Source organism: Acartia tonsa, chromosome 7 (genome assembly GCF_053477335.1).
Source record: "Acartia tonsa isolate MP-2025a chromosome 7, ASM5347733v1, whole genome shotgun sequence".
In the NCBI taxonomy this organism is placed as follows: domain Eukaryota; kingdom Metazoa; phylum Arthropoda; class Copepoda; order Calanoida; family Acartiidae; genus Acartia; species Acartia tonsa.
In genome coordinates this window covers 12,820,804-12,842,505 of record NC_137266.1, presented here as the reverse complement: position 1 = coordinate 12,842,505, position 21,702 = coordinate 12,820,804, and the positions used below count along the sequence as shown (strand labels likewise).

The following is a 21,702-nucleotide window of genomic DNA, read 5'->3' as shown; positions in this document are numbered from 1 at the left end:
GTAAAGGAGATTTTCAGCTCTCTCCTTCCCTCAAATGCCTCTAGAGACATCGAGGGCGGGGGTGGAGCCGCTAGCATATATACATAAATTATTTCAAAATTTTAGAAAAAGCATATCTTGACAAGTAAAGCAGAGTATGCCAATATTATGCCAAGTAAAGCAGAGTGTGCCAATATCCCCCCTAGTCAAGTAGAGTATGCCAATATTTCCCCTAGTCAAGTAGCGTGTGCCAAAACAGGCTATTGGCATACTCAGCTTGACTTGATCCAAGACAGACGAAGTAAGTTATAGAGAAACTTCGCTACCAAAAAAAATGCTGAAAATTTATGATTTTTTTCTTGGCAAATAACAGGTATAGATTCTGACCATATACAGCAGAACCATTGGAAATGGGAGAGGTGTGAGCAATGTAAAGTTTTGTTTGAACCTGATCTTCTGAGATTTCATTTGATCAATAGACATCCGGAATATGCTAAAGATCTTCAGTGCCATTTATGCAGGGATAATTAATGTTTTATGTAAAAACTAGCGGCTTCGCCTCTAGCCTCTAGGTGCTTTGCCCAAAGAGGTTTGATCAACCTATTATAGATTTAAAATTAAAATTGAAAGAAAATTTTTTTTTTTTTTTGGGGGGGGGGGGGGTTAGTCGACCCCACTATTTTAAGTTTTGTTTTAAAAAGAATTTTTTTTTTGGGGTGGGGTTGAGGTTTATTTCTTTGTAAAAAAAGAATTTACCTATTTGTTTTTTTCTTTATAAAAAAAGAATTGTATTTGTCACTTTTTTTAAGGTAAGGATTAAGGGAGAGATTGAGTAGGAATATGATATGAAGTTGTTTAATGATTTATTGCTTTATATAGCTGCATTCGAACATGTTCAAGTTTTGATACATATTTAATACCTACATTAAACATAACTTATAGTTATTCCTCCAAGAAAATCCGTTTTTTTAAACAGCACATGGATAACCATTTAAGAGGGCCTGCTTCTTGTGGCTGTGTCATTACTTTTAGTGTAAGATATTATATATTTTTAGCTGTAAAGTTACTCTTTAATTTAATGACAAGGATAGCAAAAAAAAAAAAAAAATTGGTGGGGAGGCGGTAAAATAAGGGTTTCAAAGGTTTTTGAAGAGAGGGGGTAATCTAATGCATTCAAACGGTTTTCGGGGTTCTTAACTTCTGTATTGTAATTTCTAATATTCATTTTGTCTAAAATTGTGTGATTTTTAATTGCTTTTTGATATAATTGTCCTTTAGGGTTGAATTATATTTTTTATTCATAAATGAATTGTTCTAAAATGTTATTAAAGCAACTTAAACAAAAGTAATTATAAAAGAATGTTTTTAGAGTAAGAGACATAAAGAATTTCATCTACAAGCCGTTCATTTAAAGGTAACTTTTAGTTTAACTTTTATCTGTTTTTATATACTGTTATGTTCTTTAAGATTTAAAGAGTAGGTAGGCAATTTGTTATAAAACATTTTTTTAATTTGTGAATGGGAGAACAATTTTAAAAGTATTAACCTCTTAAACAAATATAAGCTTTGTCCTTCTTACTATATCTGTGAAACTAATTGGCAAATTTATAAGCAAGCATAGACCAAACTGTATGTCTTTTCTGTTTTACACTTATTTATTTTCTCTGTGATATTTAGGAAAAGGTTGTTTGTGATAAAACTGCCTGTTTTTACCTATGTGATACTGAAGAGCAGCTAAAGGAGCATAGATTAACCAAACATATAAAGAAAGAAGCTGATACAACTCCCCAAAGATTTGTCTGTGATTTGTGTGGACAGGTAGGCAAATTGTTGTAATATTTATATTAACTAGTAGCTACGCCACTAGAGGCTTCTAGGGGCACTTAAGGTGGAGGGGGGATGTAAGTCATAATAGTCATAAACATTCCCCGGACCTATGAGAAGCTACACTGTAAAGGAGAAATATATGGGTTCTGATACTTCGAACAGACAGTTAGATCCTGGTACTTATATAAAATAAGGAATTATACTGCTTTTAAAAGCTGACAAAGTTTTGTTCAGTCTATAGTTTTAAAAACAATATGAAATCAAGTTTTTAATCAGTATGCAACTATACGATAAACAATATGTAACTATACGATATATGTTACTACTAAAGTTTTTAATATATATTCGCAAACGATTTTTTCCTGAAACTTTTTTTTGTAGAATTCTACATTACCTATATTGTTAAGTAGACTTAAAGTATTTCATTGTTATACACCAACTATGTTGATTAATTAAGCTTTATGGATATTTTAATTCTTATTAATTTTACTTTTAACATCCAGTTAAACTACAAGACTGAAGAGGGTGAATGTCCATCGAAATATATTTCAACAAATAACTAAGAAGTATCAAAGACTTTTTCACTCAGTGAATTTATCTTGTTAATTAATATATATGTAAGAATTATAAATATTAAAAAAAATTAGGAAAAAAATATTTTTAAAACTGAAATTTGGTGTAAATATATCATATCATATTGCAATATCAGCAATTTTTAATAAGTTTAGTTTGAATCTTTAACGCAAGGGGTCTCAATTGGAACATGAAATTAAATTATTTGTTTTTTTTTAAGAAAAGATTTTTCTCCTCAATAAGGTAATTAATTTGAATAAAGCAATATATTTGAATAATTTTTGTTGAAAATATGGTTTATGAAATACTTCACAAACAAGGAGACGACAATCTTTAACTTTTTGTTTTTTAAAATAATACATGATATTAGAGTAAGATGTTTAATTGTTTTTCTAGTATGTAATAAAGAATGTATGCAGATGCTCAGCATCACCTTAGTTTCTAACTACAAACAGAAAGACAGACAGAAATCCTGTTACTTTTATATAAGAATAGTAATCAGGTGCTTTCCACAAAATGCCTTGTTAAGCACAGAACCATTTCCCCTTATTTTTGAAATAAAATTGATATAGTTTTTCGTTTTACTTTGTTAATTACTTTAGGTAGGTCATGTAAGGTTACCTGTTATATTGAGTACTGTGTAGCCCTGCAGGGTTAGGGCACCGCAGGTATAGCCCCCCCCCCCCCCAGGGAAAATATTTATTTATGTGCTATGAACCATGTTTTTCTTAAAGGTGTATAGGTGTGTGAGCACCTTGAAAACACACGAGAAAAGTGTACACGACACAGTGCTACATGAATGTCCACATTGCTCCATCAAACTTAATAAATACTCCCTGCAACGCCACCTGAAGAGAGCTCACAATGGCCTCAGTGTCTGCAATGTTTGCGGTGCTAAGGTTGGTACAGTTACAACTTATTTTATCTTTTTCAGTATGGCTTCGAAACCGATTAGGTAACATCCGATTAATTAGAACCGATATTTATTCATACTTTAAAATCAAGGATTGTATCGTATTACAGTGAATTTTTTATTACTAACAAAAAAAAAAATATATTTTTGGAATTAATCTTAATTTTTCATTTTACTATACGTGGAAAACTGTCTATAATACGATGCTTTAAATAACTGTTAAATAAATGAAGTTTATTGGCCAAACTTATTTTTTTTTGTAATAATGACCTCTAAAATTGTGGTCCGCAAAATTTTAACTATCTTACTGGCCATCCAGGGAGGGATTGGGCAGTGGACAGTGAATTACATTTGTATCCAAAGTTTTATAATCACGTTATCTTATTTGTTGGCTTAAATACTTTGAGTACTTATATTGAACTGTAAACTAGTAGATTTCAGACTTTTCACCCAATTTATAGTCTATAGATGGTAATTTTATGTATCATCATTGTTGATGTATATAATTTTTCTTCCATTTTGTCTTATATCTTAAGACCATTCTCATCTATTAATCTGTTTTAATTCACTTTCTTATGTTTTTATGTTTAAAAAACTTGTTTTATTAATTTAGGTTAAACAATTGAAGAATCACATGGCAATGCATATTCAACCAGATCAAATGAAATTTAAATGTTCTTATTGTCCAAAAGGTAATTATTCTTTGTATCGTCCAAATAACTTATGGTTATAACTATATATATGGTGCATTATTTGCCAAATGTACCACTTTTCTGCACTACCTCTCCGATTTTGTTAATACTCTATATTTTGGTCCGTTGGGTCATTCAAGGATGCTGGATGGCCAAAAAAAAGTTTCAGAGTCCCTGGATGTCTAGATATCTAGCTATCTATGAAGGTAGGTAACAAAAATGTAAAAAACACCCATTTTTTCACAATTTTAAAAATTAATTTTTTCATCAATCTTACATCCAATCTATACATTTTATACACCAAAATGATCGTTTATTCATGTAAAAAGCGCACATAATGCTATTTTGGCCCAAACTCTAATTTTACAGGGTGTCCAACAAAAAGTGTATTTTGGATATCTAGCGTAATACCCAAAATACCTGTCCGAAAAAAATCATTTTTTTGGCTTAAATCCTGTGTTTTATCTGTGTGCATATGTGGTATATAACGGTTTGGACCACCCGGGACTATAAGGTTGTCAAATTTCACTTTGGGACACCCTGTAAATGTGATTTTTGCGTCTGTAGAGCTAAAACGGATCATGGAAAGAAAACAAAGTCATTCCTTAATTAGGACAGAAGTCACCTTCCTAGGAAGGACATAAGTAGCCTTCCTTAAGTGAGAATTTGTTAGATGAAGGGCATAAATTGCCTCCCTTAACAAAGATTTTGCAAGATTGAGGACATAAGTAGCCTCCCTTCACCTAACAAAACCTAGCTTTTTGGTCCTTCACATAGCAAAATCTTGCATAAAATTGGTTTTTGGTCCATCACATAGCAAAATATTGCAAAACTTAGCTTTTCTGTCCTTATTATAGCAAAATATTGCAAAACATAGCTTTTTGGTCCTTCACATAGCAAAATCTTGCATAAAATAGCTTTTTGGTCCATCACATAGCAAAACATTGCAAAACTTAGCTTTTCTGTCCTTCACATAGCAAATTCTTGCAAAACATAGCAAATTCTTGCAAAACATAGCAAAATCTTGCAAAACATAGCAAATTCTTGGAAAACTTAGCTATTCTGTCCTTCACATAGCAAATTCTTGCAAAACATAGCAAATTCTTGCAAAACATAGCAAATTCTTGCAAAACTTAGCAAATTCTTGCAAAACATAGCAAATTCTTGCAAAACATAGCAAATTCTTGCAAAACATAGCAAATTCTTGCAAAACATAGCAAATTCTTGGAAAACTTAGCTTTTCTGTCCTTCACATAGCAAATTCTTGCAAAACATAGCAAATTCTTGCAAAACATAGCAAATTCTTGCAAAACATAGCAAATTCTTACAAAACATAGCAAATTCTTGCAAAACATAGCAAATTCTTGCAAAACATAGCAAATTCTTGCAAAACATAGCAAAATCTTGCAAAACATAGCAAATTCTTGGAAAACTTAGCTATTCTGTCCTTCACATAGCAAATTCTTGCAAAACATAGCAAATTCTTGCAAAACATAGCAAATTCTTGCAAAACTTAGCAAATTCTTGCAAAACATAGCAAATTCTTGCAAAACATAGCAAATTCTTGCAAAACATAGCAAATTCTTGCAAAACATAGCAAATTCTTGGAAAACTTAGCTTTTCTGTCCTTCACATAGCAAATTCTTGCAAAACATAGCAAATTCTTGCAAAACATAGCAAATTCTTGCAAAACATAGCAAATTCTTGCAAAACATAGCAAATTCTTGCAAAACATAGCAAATTCTTACAAAACATAGCAAATTCTTGCAAAACATAGCAAATTCTTGCAAAACATAGCAAATTCTTGCAAAACATAGCAAATTATTGGAAAACTTAGCTTTTTTGTCCTTCACATAGCAAATTCTTGCAAAACATAGCATTTATGTCCTTTACATAGCTAAATCTTTCAAAATGCAGCTTTTCTGTCCTAAACATAGCTAAATGTTGCAAAATGTAGCATATTCTTGCTATTTAGACCACCTCTTCCTGGGATCTGAAGCTTCAAACAAGAAAACCTTACTGTTTGGTTATTGAATTGATAGGATTTCAGAACAATGATATTAATTTTGATGTTTTATAACTCTGAATTTTTTCATCCATTTAAAATAGCCAGCTTTTTGTTAATAAATGTGAAAAGTAAAAATGCTTTTAAATTTAATGATCTACTAGCTGCTCTGCCCCTAGAGACCTTTTTTTTTTTGGGGGGGGGGGGTTGGTTAATTTTTACTAGGGGTGAATTCTCCTGGGAGGGTGGTACCTATCCCAGAACTAATAAGAAGCTAAACTAAGTACAGAACCCTATTAGTTCAGAAGTTAACGAGATATACATACAGATAGACAGACACAGATCCTGTTACTTTTATTATAAGGATAGTAAAATATATGTTCTTGTGTAAAAGCTAGCTTTTCAAAATAAGAAGAAAAAACTTGACACATCATGCCGTCCGCTGTCGCGAAGTATGGTCTATGAAGATTAGAGTGGGTCAATTTTCAAAGTTTTTTTTTTAATTTTTAATTCATTACAATGGATTTATTATTACTTGGATCTTACACGAGATTTGCATGTTCTATAATAAAGTGAACTCTCTAGTGGGCTAAAAAAACGATCTCCCCCACCCAATTCTTTTAACCTATTCCCTCCTTTCTTACTGGATAAATGGCCCACAAAATAAAATCGAAGAGAAATTGCAACCAAAATTTTTTCCTGTTATAATATCAACGTGAATCAATACAGAACTTAGCAACTTAATTTGGCGACAACTTTTCTATGTAATTCTATGTCAATAAGATAGTGTGCTTATCAATTCCAAAATTGAGCCATCCTTATGACTTTTGACCCAACACGACCTGGGGTTGGTTAATTACCAATACTAAAATCTAATCACACAAAGTTTTGAAATTAAGAAATATTCTAATTTATTTTTTTGGTATTAATTAATATGAATACTAAGAAAATTTATAATCCCTTATAACTTTTCAACATATATATTTAATTGTAAAAAATTCCGAAAATTAACATTTCTTTAGCTCTGTTATTGGTCATCCCCCCCATATAGTATTATAATGTCCATTTCTCAAAACGTACTATTTACAGGGATCTAAAGGGATAAGACAATTGCCGATAAGTTGATGTAAATCCTCAATGATTAAACATAAATTCATCCCTTCTGTAAGTTATAATTAGTGGTTGAATCGTTTACTATTACCAGGGATCTAAAATGATATTCAATTGCCAATAAGTTGATGTAAATCCTCAATGATTAAACATAAAGTTACCCCTTCTATAAGTTATGATTAGTGGTTGAATCGTTAATGGACAAGACACTCATTTTAATGTACCAACCAATAAAAATTCAATTATATTTCCCTAAGATTAAGCCAACGAATAAGAAAACGTTACTATAAAACTTTGGAGACCAGTGTAATAAGCAGCTCAATGTACACTCACTCCTTGGATTATTACACAGTACCCAAAGTTTTATCTTAACAATTTCTCATTTATGGGCTCAACATTTTGGAGACTTTTTATTTAATTAATTATGTAAATTGATTTATCATCCATTGTGTTATCCCTTTTAATTCCTGATTTTGGCGTGATTTTTATGTGACGGCATGGGTCAAAAATGTTTAACATCAAAGACTATTTATAAATATAGAATATCTATAATACAAAGTAGAACGATGTCCGTCTGTTTGTTTGTAGCGAAGGATCTCGCTAACCGCTGAACTGATCGGGTTCTCCTTTACAGGGTAGCTTCTCATAGGTCCCGGGAAGGTTTTTAACTATTTTCTTAGGGGGTGGGACATCCCCAACCCCTCTAATTTTTTTTTTCTTTTTAAAACTAAAATTAAAATAGTGGGCTGGACTACCCCACCAAGAAATTTTTTTTTACATTCTTTTTTTAAATCTTAAATACGAAATTTTGGTTTGATCAAACCACTTGGTGCCCAAGCCCCTAGAGGCTAGGGGCGAAGCCGCTAGTGTAATATAAAAGATTTTAAGAAAAAAAATAATCAGGGACCGCTGAACCGATATGGTTCACTTTTATAGTGTAGCTTCTTACAGGACATGGGTAGGTTTATTGCTATTCTAGGGAAGGGTACCACCGTCCTCCTAAGATAAACCGTTCCTTGAAAAAATAACCCTTTAAAAAATCGAATGAAAAATGGGGGAGGAGTAATTTGTTTTTTACTTTTTCATTTTAAAAATAATATAAAAATGGAAGGGTTGAATCCAAACCACATCCACCTCAAGTACCCCTGGAGAACTCTAGGAGCGTAGCCGATAGTTTAAAATAAAACACCAACAGGCAACAATAAATCAAAATTCTTACAAATCTAAGCATACATAGTCTATGGTCTTTGTGTGTGTTCCGACCCATGCCGTAAACGCCCAACTAGCCACCTAGCCAAACAGTTTTTTTTTACTTATTTCTTTATTATAAAAAGCTATCTTTAAAAAAAAAATATTTTTTTACTATGCTATTATAGTAATTGTATGGTTCTTTTACAATTTATCTTCGTATGAGACCAATAAGGTTTAAAGCTATTTGGGGGAAGAGTACTACCACATTCTTAAGAGAAATTGCCCTAGAAAAATGAAATAAAAATTAGGGTGGGGAGACTTTCCCTCTTTCCATTAACATGTCTCTAGCATAGCTGTTAGTTGATCATTAAATTTAAAAGCATTTTTAGTTTTCACATTTATTAACAAAAAGCTGGCTATTTTAAATGGATGAAAAAATTCAGAGTTAAAAAACATCAAAATTAATATCATTGTTCTGAAATCCTATTAATTCAATAACCAAACAGAAAGGTTTTCCTGTCTGAAGCTTAAGATCCCAGGAATGGGTGGTCTAAATAGCAAGAATATGCTACATTTTGCAACATTTAGCTATGTTTAGGACAGAAAAGCTGCATTTTGAAAGATTTAGCTATGTAAAGGACATAAATGCTATGTTTTGCAAGAATTTGCTATGTGAAGGACAAAAAAGCTAAGTTTTCCAATAATTTGCTATGTTTTGCAACAATTTGCTATGTTTTGCAAGAATTTGCTATGTTTTGTAAGAATTTGCTATGTTTTGCAAGAATTTGCTATGTGAAGGACAAAAAAGCTAAGTTTTCCAATAATTTGCTATGTTTTGCAACAATTTGCTATGTTTTGCAAGAATTTGCTATGTTTTGTAAGAATTTGCTATGTTTTGCAAGAATTTGCTATGTTTTGCAAGAATTTGCTATGTGAAGGACAGAAAAGCTAAGTTTTCCAAGAATTTGCTATGTTTTGCAAGAATTTGCTATGTTTTGCAGGAATTTGCTATGTTTTGCAAGAATTTGCTATGTTTTGTAAGAATTTGCTATGTTTTGCAAGAATTTGCTATGTTTTGCAAGAATTTGCTATGTTTTGCAAGAATTTGCTATGTTTTGCAAGAATTTGCTATGTTTTGCAAGAATTTGCTATGTTTTGCAAGAATTTGCTATGTTTTGCAAGAATTTGCTATGTGAAGGACAAAAAAGCTAAGTTTTGCAAGAATTTGCCATGTTTTGCAAGAATTTGCTATGTTTTGCAAGAATTTGCTATGTTTTGCAAGAATTTGCTATGTTTTGCAAGAATTTGCTATGTTTTGCAAGAATTTGCTATGTTTTGCAAGAATTTGCTATGTTTTGCAAGAATTTGCTATGTTTTGCAAGAATTTGCTATGTTTTGCAAGAATTTGCTATGTTTTGCAAGAATTTGCTATGTAAAGGACAAAAATGCTATGTTTTGTGAGGTTTTGCTATGTGAAGGAAAGAGAAGCTATGTTTTGCAAGATGAAGGACATAAGCAGCCTTCCTAATGTAAGAATTTGTTAGACAAAGGACATAAGTCACCTCCCTTAAGTTAGATTTTGTTAGATGAAGGACATAAGTAGCCTTCCTTAGACCAATTTCCAGTGACTTCTGTCCTAATTAGGAATGACTTTGTTTTCTTTCCATGATCCGCTAAAACTTGGTCCAAATTGGCTATTTTTTTCGAATTACTCTAATATGTGTCTTAGTATGTTTGGCCATAGTGTTTTCTGACCAGATCAATATTTTCATATTTTTTGGACACCCTGTATTTTCAAAAAAAGAGAAAGAAAAATTTTGTTTTTTTTTTATATTTTTTTTCTATTTTTAAGTTACTTAAAACTGTCATATAGATACAGATTTTGACTAATAACAATAATATTTGCCTATTTTACAATTTTACACACATTTGGGACACCCTGTGCATGTTTTTGAAAAATGATGGTTTTTGCCCATTTTTGGGGGAAGGAGTCGTTTTAGGGCCATAGACTATTTCTTCATTTTTGTAGAACTTTTCAAGACACATCATTTGTTATTTATGCAAAAACCGCAAAAACCGAACCGTTTTGTCGTTATTTACCGCCAAAGGCGGAATTTTTTACGATTTTGCCATTCCGGAGGTTGTAATGGGCATTTGTGGTAAGAAAACGTTGATTTATCAAGATAACTGTGAAATACTTTTATCTAGGCATTTTAATTTACTAAATTTCATGTGAAGTAAATTTTTTTGTATATCCAACCGAGTTTTGTCAAAAGGAATTTCAAATGCACATGATTTATGTTTCTTTTTATCACTTATGTTATAGCAAGGGGGGGGGGGGGAAGTTTGTACAGTTATAGGAAATGAAAATTCGGTACCAAATTTTGCCCTGGCCGTTTGGGCTTGTTTTTATAGTTATCAACCTAATTCTTTTTGTAAACTCTCTTATATGATTGGATCTACCTGTAAAACTTTGAAAATTGAATTTTGGGACTTTCCTTCTAGGGGCTAGTGGTGCAAAAGACCCCCCCCCAAACACTAAAATTTGAAGTTATGAGCTTATTTTTAGAGATATCGAGCTGATTTTTTAAATGGAACCTTTTATTACATAGATGAGTTGATTAGCCACCCCATATTTAATTTTTGCTTTTTACTTCTAGGGGCTTTTGGAGTAAAACAACCCCCCCAAATACAAAATATTTAAGTTTTGAGCTTACATGCCCCTAGAGGTAAGGTGCAAAAATGAAATATGGGATGGCTAATCAACTCATTTATGCAATAAAAGCTTCCATTTAAAAAATCAGCTCAATATCTTTAAAAATAAACTCATAACCTAAAATTTTAGTGTTTGGGGGGGTCTTTTGCACCACTAGCCCCTAGAAGGAAAGTCCCAAAATTCAATTTTCAAAGTTTTACAGGTAGATCCAATCATATAAGAGAGTTTACAAAAAGAATTAGGTTGATATCTATAAAAACAAGCCCAAACGGCCAGGCCAAAATTTGATACTGAATTTTCATTTCCTATAACTGTACAAACATCCCCCCCCCCCTTATTTATGTTATATTCACTTCATTTTCTTGTTTTAACAATTGAAATCCATCTCGACGAAAAACGGTTAGCTGCACATAAAATTTTACTTAATATGAAATTTAGTAAATTAAATTACCTAAATAAAAGTATTTAAGAGGGATCTTGATAAATCAACGTTTTCTTACCACAAATGTCCATTACAACCTCCGGAACGGCAAAATCGTAAAAAATTCCGCCTTTGGCGGTGAATAACGGCAAAACGGTTCGGTTTTTGCGGTTTTTGCATAAATAACAAATGATGTGTCTTGAAAAGTTCTACAAAAATGAAGAAATAGTCTATGGCCCTAAAACGACTCCTTCCCCCAAAAATGGGCAAAAACCATCATTTTTCAAAAACATGCACAGGGTGTCCCAAAAGTGTGTAAAATTGTAAAATAGGCAAATATTATTGTTATTAGTCAAAATCTGTATCTATATGACAGTTTTAAGTAACATAAAAATAGAAAAAAAATTAAAAAAAAACCAAAATTTTTCTTTCTCTTTTTTTGAAAAAACAGGGTGTCCAAAAAATATGAAAATATTGATCTGGTCAGAAAACACTATGGCCAAACATACTAAGACACATATTAGAGTAATTTGAAAAAAAATAGCCAATTTGGACCAAGTTATAGCCCTACAGACGCAAAAATCACATTTACAGGGTGTCCCAAAGTGAAATTTGACAACCTTATAGTCCCGGGTGGTCCGAACCGTTATATACCACATATGCACACAGATAAAACACAGGATTTAAGCCAAAAAAAATGATTTTTTTCGGACAGGTATTTTGGGTATTACGCTAGATATCCAAAATACACTTTTTGTTGGACACCCTGTAAAATTAGAGTTTGGGCCAAAATAGTATTATGTGCGCTTTTTACATGAATAAACGATCATTTTGGTGTATAAAATATATAGATTGGATGTAAGATTGATGAAAAAATTAATTTTTAAAATTGTGAAAAAATGGGTGTTTTTTACATTTTTGTTACCTACCTTCATAGATAGCTAGATATCTAGACATCCAGGGACTTTGAAACTTTTTTTTGGCCCTCCAGCATCCTTGAATGACCCAACGGACCAAAATATAGAGTATTAACAAAATCGGAGAGGTAGTGCAGAAAAGTGGTACATTTGGCAAATAATGCACCATATATGTATGTATACCTAATATTTATTATTATTCAAAGTAGTTAAGTTTTTTTTTCTGTAGCTTAAGATTTCTAAAATAATAAACTGATAAGAGTTCTTCATTTTAGGGAAGCTTCAAATAGGTCTCATGGTGGTTTTAGGCTATTTTAGTTTAATCTTGGGATAGTTTTAGGCTATTTTTTTGCTCGGCCCTACTACTTTGAATACAGAGCCTCTAGATACCAGAAAGAATAGAAAACAACTCCTAGACAAAAACACCTTTAATTTTATCGTATAGGTTTTATGTTGAAATACAAGCTTGAAAGGCATGTTATGAGTGTCCACCTGAAGGATAGGTCCTACCCCTGCAGATATGGTTGTGATTCAGGTACAGTTATCATTACACATAATTAGTTATTTATCGCATCGTAATATAGACTGCTTTCTGTGGATATTAAAATTAAAATCATAAGATTAATTCCAGTTTTATTAGACCTGAGGGGGCCGATGGCCCGGTCCAACCAAACTAGTAGGAATTAATTTTATGATTTTTGTTTTTATTATTCGTAGAAAATTGTCTTTAACACGATAGGTACTGTACAAGATTTTTCAGTATGGCTAAGAACCGGATCTATTCCTGCGGCTATTAATAGGATTCGAAGCCATACTGTAAAACTAAATAAATTACATCCGATGTATCTATCCCTGTTTTTATATTTTTTGTTTATACGTCAAATTAAGTGACTTTGCTAGAGGTGTACCAGCAGGACACAGGTGGTTCACTGTGTGATAGATCATTTTGTCATATAGATCTATATATCTTTCATCTTGTTCAATTTTCAAGTTATTGAAGTCTATGAAACTATGTTGTGTAGGTCTTACTCCATAGTGTTCCCAGATTATGTCCCATACAGATTGTATTGATGTTGAGTTCTCAACAATCTTGTGTGTTATGTATGGGCTTGGTAGGAAGGATGCAATAGTATCCAAAAGACACTCTAAATTGTCAGCAAGAGTTTCTTTATTTTCTTCTGTGAAACCATAACATGGTAAGCTATGATTCCATTTGGTGCCACAGCTGAAGAAGATAGAATAGTTGGTAGACCGGCGGAAGTAATTTCTAACACTGGATTTCCAGTGGGAAAGTGATTCCAAAGTTTCCTTCTTAGACAGTTGTCTAGGAAAAGGAACTTTGATATGTGATTGTGAACTGTCCATTGCACAAGATTTAGTTGGTGCTTTTAAATGATGTCGGGGGCTGAGTTATCCCACCGCTGCCACCACGTCAAATAAAGTCACTACCTGATCGTGTTGCAATGACAGGTCCGATCAAAACTGGGTGATGACCTGGCCTTCTGCCAGGATGGTAGATGCAGAAGGTACAACAGTCAGATCGCGGACAGGATTCAGCTACTGATTCTGGTGATGGTCATTGTATCACGGTCACTCTATTATCACTGAGTGAGGTAAATATATCCAGAGGTAGACTATCTATCTGAAATACAAATATATATGTACACAATGAACATTTGTAAGAGAAAGTACAATGTACATGTTATATTTGTATCCCCTGATTATCTTGAGCAGGACTGCGTCTAGTCAGGTAAAAGATCAGATCTTGAATCTTCGTCACAGTAATACAACACTGAAAAGTGTTTAAGTTAATATTGCGATACATATTTTAATTTATTAACATTTTTATTTTTCAGCTTATAATAGCTCCAGCAGTCGGAATGAGCATGAGAAACGACAACATGGGCAACTATTCTCGGAAAACAAGATTAAAGTATAACCACAGCTATCTTTTATGCATTTAGTCAATCTTGTTAATTGTTGATTTTATCATAAGCTTATGGATCATTATCATGTTTGATATATCTTTTGTTATAACTATTTCAGAATTAATAATGGTATATAATGTATTTACATAACTAAGCACATTGAAAAGCAAAAGTCTTGAGGTAAAAATGAAGACAAAGGCAAATGGAGAAAAATATGGATATGAATGTTTCCTTTCATTGGCGGATATGGAATTTAATCAGGATGAAGAAACGCCTTTCTCTTTTTATACCAATTATAGATCAAGGTAGGTAATTTTTTTAAACGGTGTTAACACAAAGTTCCCTCTTGAGCACCCATACCACCCCCTTTATTTTGAAATAAATTGAAGGACAGGATGGTTAGTTTTTCGTTGGTTTATTACTTTAGTTCAGGTTAGGTTAGGTTTTATTGGGTACTGCAGGGTTAGGGAAATAAAGAAGTTATAAAACTTTGAGTGAAAAGTGGAATTTACAGTGGAATGTTCTTTCTAAAATGCAATTGAAATATTTAACTTTGATTTTATTACAGGGTAATAGAAAATTTAAAGCCAAAAGGATCAGTTTTTAAATGGAGCAACAACATGGTGCTAAAAACAAAAGAAACTCTATCTCCATCATTTGAAGATCATATTTTATTAACAGCTCTACTACTCATGCATAGAAAGCTTCCAGCTTTAATTAAAGAAGAATTTAAACAGAAAAAGACAAATAAAAAAGTATTTCTTATGGATATTGTTGGTGATATACTTGCTTCTGTTCCAAAAATCCTCCAAAAAATTCAGACTGGCATTAATAGTCATAGAAATTCTAGTGATAACTTAAAGAATGAAAGTGATCTGTTTGAAAATAATTATGTTGATATAAAGCAAGAAAAAAGGTTTGATGATACTTACAGTGATGGCAATGATGATTATGAGATGGATTTAGGTGAGATGTAAATTTATAGTTCATGGTTTGAATGAAATAAAGCCCAGTTTGGGGGGGTTATACACCCTTTCCAGCCCCCCTCCCCCTACTTTCAACCTTTGACGTTCCTGTAAGTCACTCCTATATTCATAATCATAAAATTACCAATATTTCTTTGCTTTATAAAATTTAAATTGTTGTAGACGATCCTGATGTGAACATAGAACCAGATGTTTTAATGAATGAGAGTTTTGATTCGTTAGAAAGGTAAGCACGTTTCTACACGAATAGGTATTTAAAAATATTTTTAAAACTTTTTCATAGTTGTAAATAAATTAATTCAGTCTATTGCAGCATTACTAGGTGTTAAATGTATCCTGTTTAGAGAAGAAGATATTGATGACCTGAAAGTTGAGGACATTTGCGAGAATGATCCTGACTATATACCTGACGAAAAGGTTAGGGGGGGGGGGGAAGTTCTGGCACTTTTGCGTAAACGGTGATTATAGGCTTTGTCTTTGGACTGAGAGGATAGGTTATTAGGGATAAAATCATTCTTATATGATGAATTTCCCCCAGATTTAAGATTTTTTGGATAGGCCTCCAGGTTCCGGAGCTCCAGGCCTCCAGGTTGTCTCTCTACAGGTAAAAATGAAAAAAAAAATTTTTTTTAAGAGTTAGATGTCAGCTTATGAGACAAAATATGTATGTTTTTTTCTTCAAATATGTGAATAACAATCAAAAAGAAGTATATTTTGTTTTATAAGTTAACTTCTAACTCTTCAAAAAAAATCTTATTTTTAATTTTTACCTGTACAGAGACCACCTGGAGGCCTGGAGCTCCGGAACCTGGAGGCCTATCCAAAAAATCTTAAATCTGGGGGAAATTCATCATATAAGAATGATTTTATCCCTAATAGCCTATCCTCTCAGTCCAAAGACAAAGCCAATAATCACTGTTTACGCAAAAGTGTCAGAACTTCCCCCCCCCCTTATTTTGGAATTGTCTCCAGCTTGATTTTCTAAACGGCAGGAGCGATAAGTTCGAACTTTTATTGGTCCTGTGCATGTTTTAGGCTATTTTGTAGGGAAAAAACTGTCTAGGGACAACAAAACATAAAAAAAGGGTTTTTTAGTTAGTATGTTAATAACATGTATTATCCTTATATATATAAGTAACAGGATGTGTGTCTCTCTGTGTGTATAATTATTCATAATTTTTGAGCTTCGCTACTTGTGGATGTTGACATTCTTCTTTATGGTGAAACTTCCCATAGGTCCTTAAAAGGTTTATATTTATTTTGAGGGAAATTGGCCCATCAAAAAATTTTTATTCAAGAGTCACTCTCCCTCAATAATAATATATGATATTTCTAGGACATAAAACAAGCAGAAAAGATTAATGTAAAAACAAAAAGTAAACCCAACCTGAAAATTTCAAAAGAAGATATATTGAAATTGGAAGAATGGATGGAAGGTGAGTAGATTTTTTTAACATGATTGAAAAAATCTTAAGTGATATAATTTAAGTGATACACAAACCTGCGCATTTTTTGACATTTTTATAAACCAAACTTTTTTTATTTAGATGAAGAATTTGCAACTGCTCAGAACAATCTGAAAAATGATATTAACAGTAAGTTTTTTTAAATTACAATCAAGAATTGTCTATTATTATTGTCTGACGTCAGTGTGTCAAAGAAAATGTAAATCATTTGACTTATTAAATGTAGTTTTCGTTGTATTTTTGATTAATTGTTTAATTCACGTTTTTGGTTACAATTTTTTAATTCTGATACATTACGAAGTATAAGATTAAAATATGCAAAGCATTAGACTTGTGATTATTTTATTTTTTATTTCAATATGGGCGCTTGCGAGAAGGGGTTGGGTGAGAGGAGGTTTAGATTGACTTTCAATTTTATCTTGAAATTGATCAAGTTTTATTTGGGTTGCATTTTTATAGTCGATTGGCTTTGTTACTTATAGATGTTGTCAATGTCATCCTTGTTTATTTATTTCATAATTATTTTTCAGACTGTGATAACTTTGAAGATCCTAAAATCTTATGGTTTAAATACCATGGTTTCAATCCAGACATTATTCTCTTCAAAAATCAAAGCAAACAGGCTAAGGTAAGGATTATTTTTTTTTTTTAAATTCCGAATTAACAAACCATGTTACCTATCTATAATACAAAGTAGAACGATGTCTGTCTGTTTGTTTGTAGCGAAGGATCTCGCTAACCGCTGAACCGATCGGGTTTTCCTTTACAGGGTAGCTTCTTATAGGTCCCGGGAAGGTTTATAACTATTTTCTTGGGGGGTGGGACACCCCCAACCTCCCTATAAATGAAAAAAATCCCCCCCCCCCAAAGAAAAATTTTTTTTACATTCTTATTTTAAATCTAAAATACGAAAATTTGGTTTTATCAAACCTCTTGGGGCCCGAGCCCCTAGAGGCTAGGGGCGAAGCCGCTAGTTGTATTTAAAGTCATATATGCTTCTAAAATTACTAGAATGATACTAATTATTTATCGCATCGAGTTATAGACAGCTTTCTGTGGATTATAATTAAAAATTAAAGGATATTTTTAGTTATACAGGGTGCGCCACATAAAACCGGACTTTTTCTAAATTCTAAACAAATGAACATAATATCGTCAATTTTAAAGATTTTATTAAATTTTAAAAACTGGGAAGCAAACTAGGTATATGACTATTAGATCATTCAATAAAATCGCCGCCAGGATCAATCACCGCCTCCACCTGCCTTCTCAACCGCCGGCAGGCCCAGGTCAAAATGTGCCTGTCCAAGCTGGCGAAGTTTTCCTTGATAGTGGCAATAAGGGAGATCTTTGTGGTATGGGCACGTCTATTGGTGCATACTTCAAAGTAGCTCCAGACCAAAAGTCCATTAAATTAAGATTGGGCTGCTGGGAGGCCTCATTTCCTTAGGAAAGTGACTAACCGCAGGATCTAAATTCACCCAACTTTCAAGCTGTCCTTCGACACGGCGGCTCTCATTTGGGCCACAGTTGAGCTAGAACGACGTTCTATACCTTTTTGGAAATGGCATGGAAATTTAGTTAGGGTTGTCAGCGCAACCCATAGTCTAAAATGAGTTTTTAGGTTCCATTTGGGTCTATAACGTAGAGAATCGAGAAATTTTCACGATTTTACGCGATTTTTTACGTTTTTGACATCTCTAAATTTGCCACGTTTCACTTTGCCAGAGTTCTACAGCCAAGCCGTTTTAGATAGAGAGCTCTAGTCTTTTCTAGTGTCTTTCTTAAGTATCTAATAGTATTCCCAGCAAGTTGCATAACTCTACCTCATCTACAAATGGGCTGAGGTCCGATTTAGTGGGCTCTAGTCGAGTATTAATATGATACCACCAGCGCATTTCAAATCTGCCTTGTTGAACAAAAGCGTGGCCAGCATGGAGTACGAGCCCATCTTTGTCCAAAGATTTTTTTGTGCTAAAAGGTCATTACCTAAGCTTTTTATAGTGGGGTCAAACGTCCTGATTGGTCAAGTAGTTTTGACGCTATGGCCGTTTTAAAAAAGTCCGGTTTTATGTGGCGCACCCTGTATTATGGTTTTTTCATTATTTGTGTAAAGTTGTCTATAACACAATATAATACATTCTAGTGGATACGCCCTTAGAAGCCTCTGGGGGCACTTAAGTTAGGAGGGGGAAAAGTCGACCTCATCGCATATTAGATTTGAGTTTCAAAAGAATAAAAAAAAATTTTTTTGGGAGTAGGGGGTGAAGACACCCTCTGCAAAATAGTTTTAAACCTTTCCAGGACCTATAAGAAGCTTCACTGTAAAGGAGAACAATATCGGTTCAGTGGTTAGCGAGATCCTTCTGGACAGACAAAAATCGCGTACTACTTTATATAATAGGATGGCTCAGAACCGGATTTATTTCAGATGGCGTGTCCAGTGTGCACCCGTCCAAGATTTTGGTATACAAATACAGAATATACAAATGGACCAAAATTATTCTTTAACCACCTCAGAAACCATAAATTCAAAAACAGGAATGGATTTAGAATACGTGGATAGAGTGAGAGATTTTCGCATACCCCAAATTATTGTTTTTCCAAGCGGCTAATACAATAATACCCGCAATCCTCCCTTTATCACATCCCCTCCCTTGACCATGGAGGAACACATTGACCAATATGTAAGGACTATATTAGCAACCTAAGTTGACGTATTCTATATCAATTTCAACAGTCGATTTCAATGCCCGTGTGCCAAGAGTGTCGATGGTTATACAAATAAAGTGCACCATGTGAAGTCACACCACTGGGGGTGGGTCACCTGCCCCCACTGTCCAATTCTTGTGGAAAATCAGATACACTTGACGTTCCATATTGCTAAAAAACATAAGGAAATTTGATCATTATTTATTTGCAGAGGTACTCAATAAATGCTCTGAGGGAAATGTGATTTTCTTGGCCGCTTTACCTTTGATCATCAATTATATAATTGTCTTTTTGTCACTCATTCTTTGGCAAGCGATCACATAAAGAATATAGGTACACTAATGTAAAAAGACAAAAAATATAAAGGTTGATTAAAAATTATGGATCAACTGCAGTTGACGGTAAATAATCCTGGTAACGAATATTTCCAAAAATCTATAAATTTCAAAGGCTGCTAGCTACCAAACGGCTGAACGTACAGATCATGCACGCACACCGTTTTAAGTGGCATAAGAAGCCCTACTAATAATCTGGAATAGCCAAGATCCAATGATGCACAGGGAAAGCTTTACTGAAGAAAAAACGCGTAAAATATGTCTTTTTCGCGCATTTCTCTGCACTGCGAGATAATTGTGCATTATTGATTTATGGCTATTCCAGATTATTTGTAGGCCTTCTTATGCCGCTTCAAACGGTGTGAGGGTATGATCTGTACGTTCAGCCGTTTGGCAGCTTGCAGCCTTTAAAATTCATATATTTTTGGAAATATTCGTTACCAGGAATATTTAACCGTGAACTGCAGTTGATCCAAAATTATATATCGCGTACCTATTCTCTCTCTATAACTCACTTCGTTTGTTTTTCAATCCATGCTTTTCTATGCTTCGCTACTTATGTATGATTTCATCCTTGTTATAACTGTAAGATATGTTGGTTCAATGCTATAGCTAATAAGCAGTCACGCTTTTAACACCTCCACATAAAGGACATGAAAATAAAGTGTTGTTTATAAATAAATGATCAAGTACTTATAAAATAGGAGAAAGAAAGGAAAAATTTTGTGTGTACTTTATGTCCAAGACCTAAGAAGTATTATGCAATAACATATAAGGTAAATCATTTTATAAAAGTAACAGAATGTTTGTCTGTCTGAAGAATCTTGCTAACCGCTGAACCAATATAGTTCTCCTTTATAATGTAGAATGTAGATTCTCATAGATCCTGGGAAGGACTAAAATTATCTTTGGGGAATGGTATCACCACTCTTTCAAAGAGAAATCGCTCACAGAAAAAAGTAATTTAATATTAACGATTATTTGGAAGTTTATGTGCTTTTATGATGATTTCATCCTTGTTTCTTTTGCTTCAGGATCATATGGATAAACATGTGTTGGGACAAATTATAAACAAAGATGAAGAAAAATGTAAACTCTGTATTATTACTTACAAGGTAATTTTTACTTTTATTTTAATAACAAGCGGCCTCTAGGGACTTAGCCCTGCAGGGGTTACGCATAATGAAAATAACTACCCAAAACATTAATTTCAAAAATGGAAATTTGGCCCTAATCTGTAATCACTCAACTTATGTTCTCCTATAAAACTTTTTATATTAATCAGATTCTGACAATGGATTTGTATATATTATTACTTGGACTATACACCAATTTTTTTATGTTCTCTAATAAAGATTACACGCAGCCGGCAAAAATAATGATTCTTCTCTTCCACCCTCTTTACCAAATCCCCTCCCCCCTTGATGAACGTTCTAACCAATAAATGAGTTTCATGTTAGAAAGTTAAATTGACTCAATTTTCCTCTGTTACAATATCCATGTTGTATATTCTACATTCATTATTATAATCATTTACATGCATAGAATAATTTATTTTAGAATGCAGCCCACAAAGGCTATCACGATTATGTGGAGCACGGTGGTAAAATGTTGGGCTGTACCAGACAAATATCATTAGGAACATAGATAATTGTAGAATAAGGGTTGATAACTGGAATATATGAGTGCCTTGGTTAGAATATTACATTTACCAGGGAGGGAGGGGGCTTTGGACTGTAAATTACACTGGTACTCAATGTTTTATTATCACAATTTTTTATTCGCAGAAAATTTTGAGGTACTATTATTGTATTTGATTGGTTGGTTCTATTATAGTAGTGTTCAAATTTTGCAACCATTATGTTTTTTACACAAGAATTAATTTTTTTCCTGGGCATTTGAAGTGTATATACTTGCTTTTGTTTATGATT

The 21,702-nt window shown here is 32.9% G+C and overlaps 2 protein-coding genes across 2 annotated transcripts; both read left to right on the top strand.

Moving 5' to 3' along the window:
- The first annotated feature begins 337 nt into the window (after positions 1-337).
- LOC145324875 (zinc finger X-chromosomal protein-like) lies at positions 338-14,392 on the top strand. The gene is made up of 8 exons (XM_080167571.1): positions 338-500; positions 922-1,012; positions 1,349-1,393; positions 1,657-1,797; positions 3,114-3,278; positions 3,906-3,984; positions 12,790-12,879; positions 14,201-14,392. The coding sequence occupies exons 2-8, from the start codon at positions 959-961 to the stop codon at positions 14,281-14,283; spliced, it is 657 nt and encodes a 218-aa protein (XP_080023697.1). The 5' UTR covers positions 338-500; positions 922-958; the 3' UTR covers positions 14,284-14,392.
- A 51-nt stretch (positions 14,393-14,443) lies between these two features.
- On the top strand, positions 14,444-21,452 carry LOC145324869 (uncharacterized). The gene is made up of 12 exons (XM_080167564.1): positions 14,444-14,577; positions 14,841-15,238; positions 15,421-15,484; positions 15,603-15,675; positions 16,595-16,694; positions 16,806-16,853; positions 17,255-17,352; positions 19,156-19,265; positions 19,465-19,623; positions 20,478-20,547; positions 20,806-20,886; positions 21,332-21,452. Exons 1-12 carry the CDS (start codon positions 14,459-14,461, stop codon positions 21,416-21,418), a joined length of 1,407 nt encoding a protein of 468 aa, XP_080023690.1. The 5' UTR covers positions 14,444-14,458; the 3' UTR covers positions 21,419-21,452.
- The last annotated feature ends 250 nt before the right edge of the window (positions 21,453-21,702 follow it).

Coding starts and splice junctions, on each gene's coding strand:
- LOC145324869 (XM_080167564.1), top strand. CDS start 14,459: ATGAAGACAAAGGCAAATGGAGAAAAATATGGATATGAATGTTTCCTT. Junction 17,353..19,155: donor ATCAAAGCAAACAGGCTAAG/GTAAGGATTATT, acceptor GATTTATTTCAG/ATGGCGTGTCCAGTGTGCAC. Junction 20,887..21,331: donor TCTGTATTATTACTTACAAG/GTAATTTTTACT, acceptor AATTTATTTTAG/AATGCAGCCCACAAAGGCTA.
- LOC145324875 (XM_080167571.1), top strand. CDS start 959: ATGGATAACCATTTAAGAGGGCCTGCTTCTTGTGGCTGTGTCATTACT. Junction 1,013..1,348: donor GCTGTGTCATTACTTTTAGT/GTAAGATATTAT, acceptor GAATGTTTTTAG/AGTAAGAGACATAAAGAATT. Junction 3,985..12,789: donor ATGTTCTTATTGTCCAAAAG/GTAATTATTCTT, acceptor TTTATCGTATAG/GTTTTATGTTGAAATACAAG.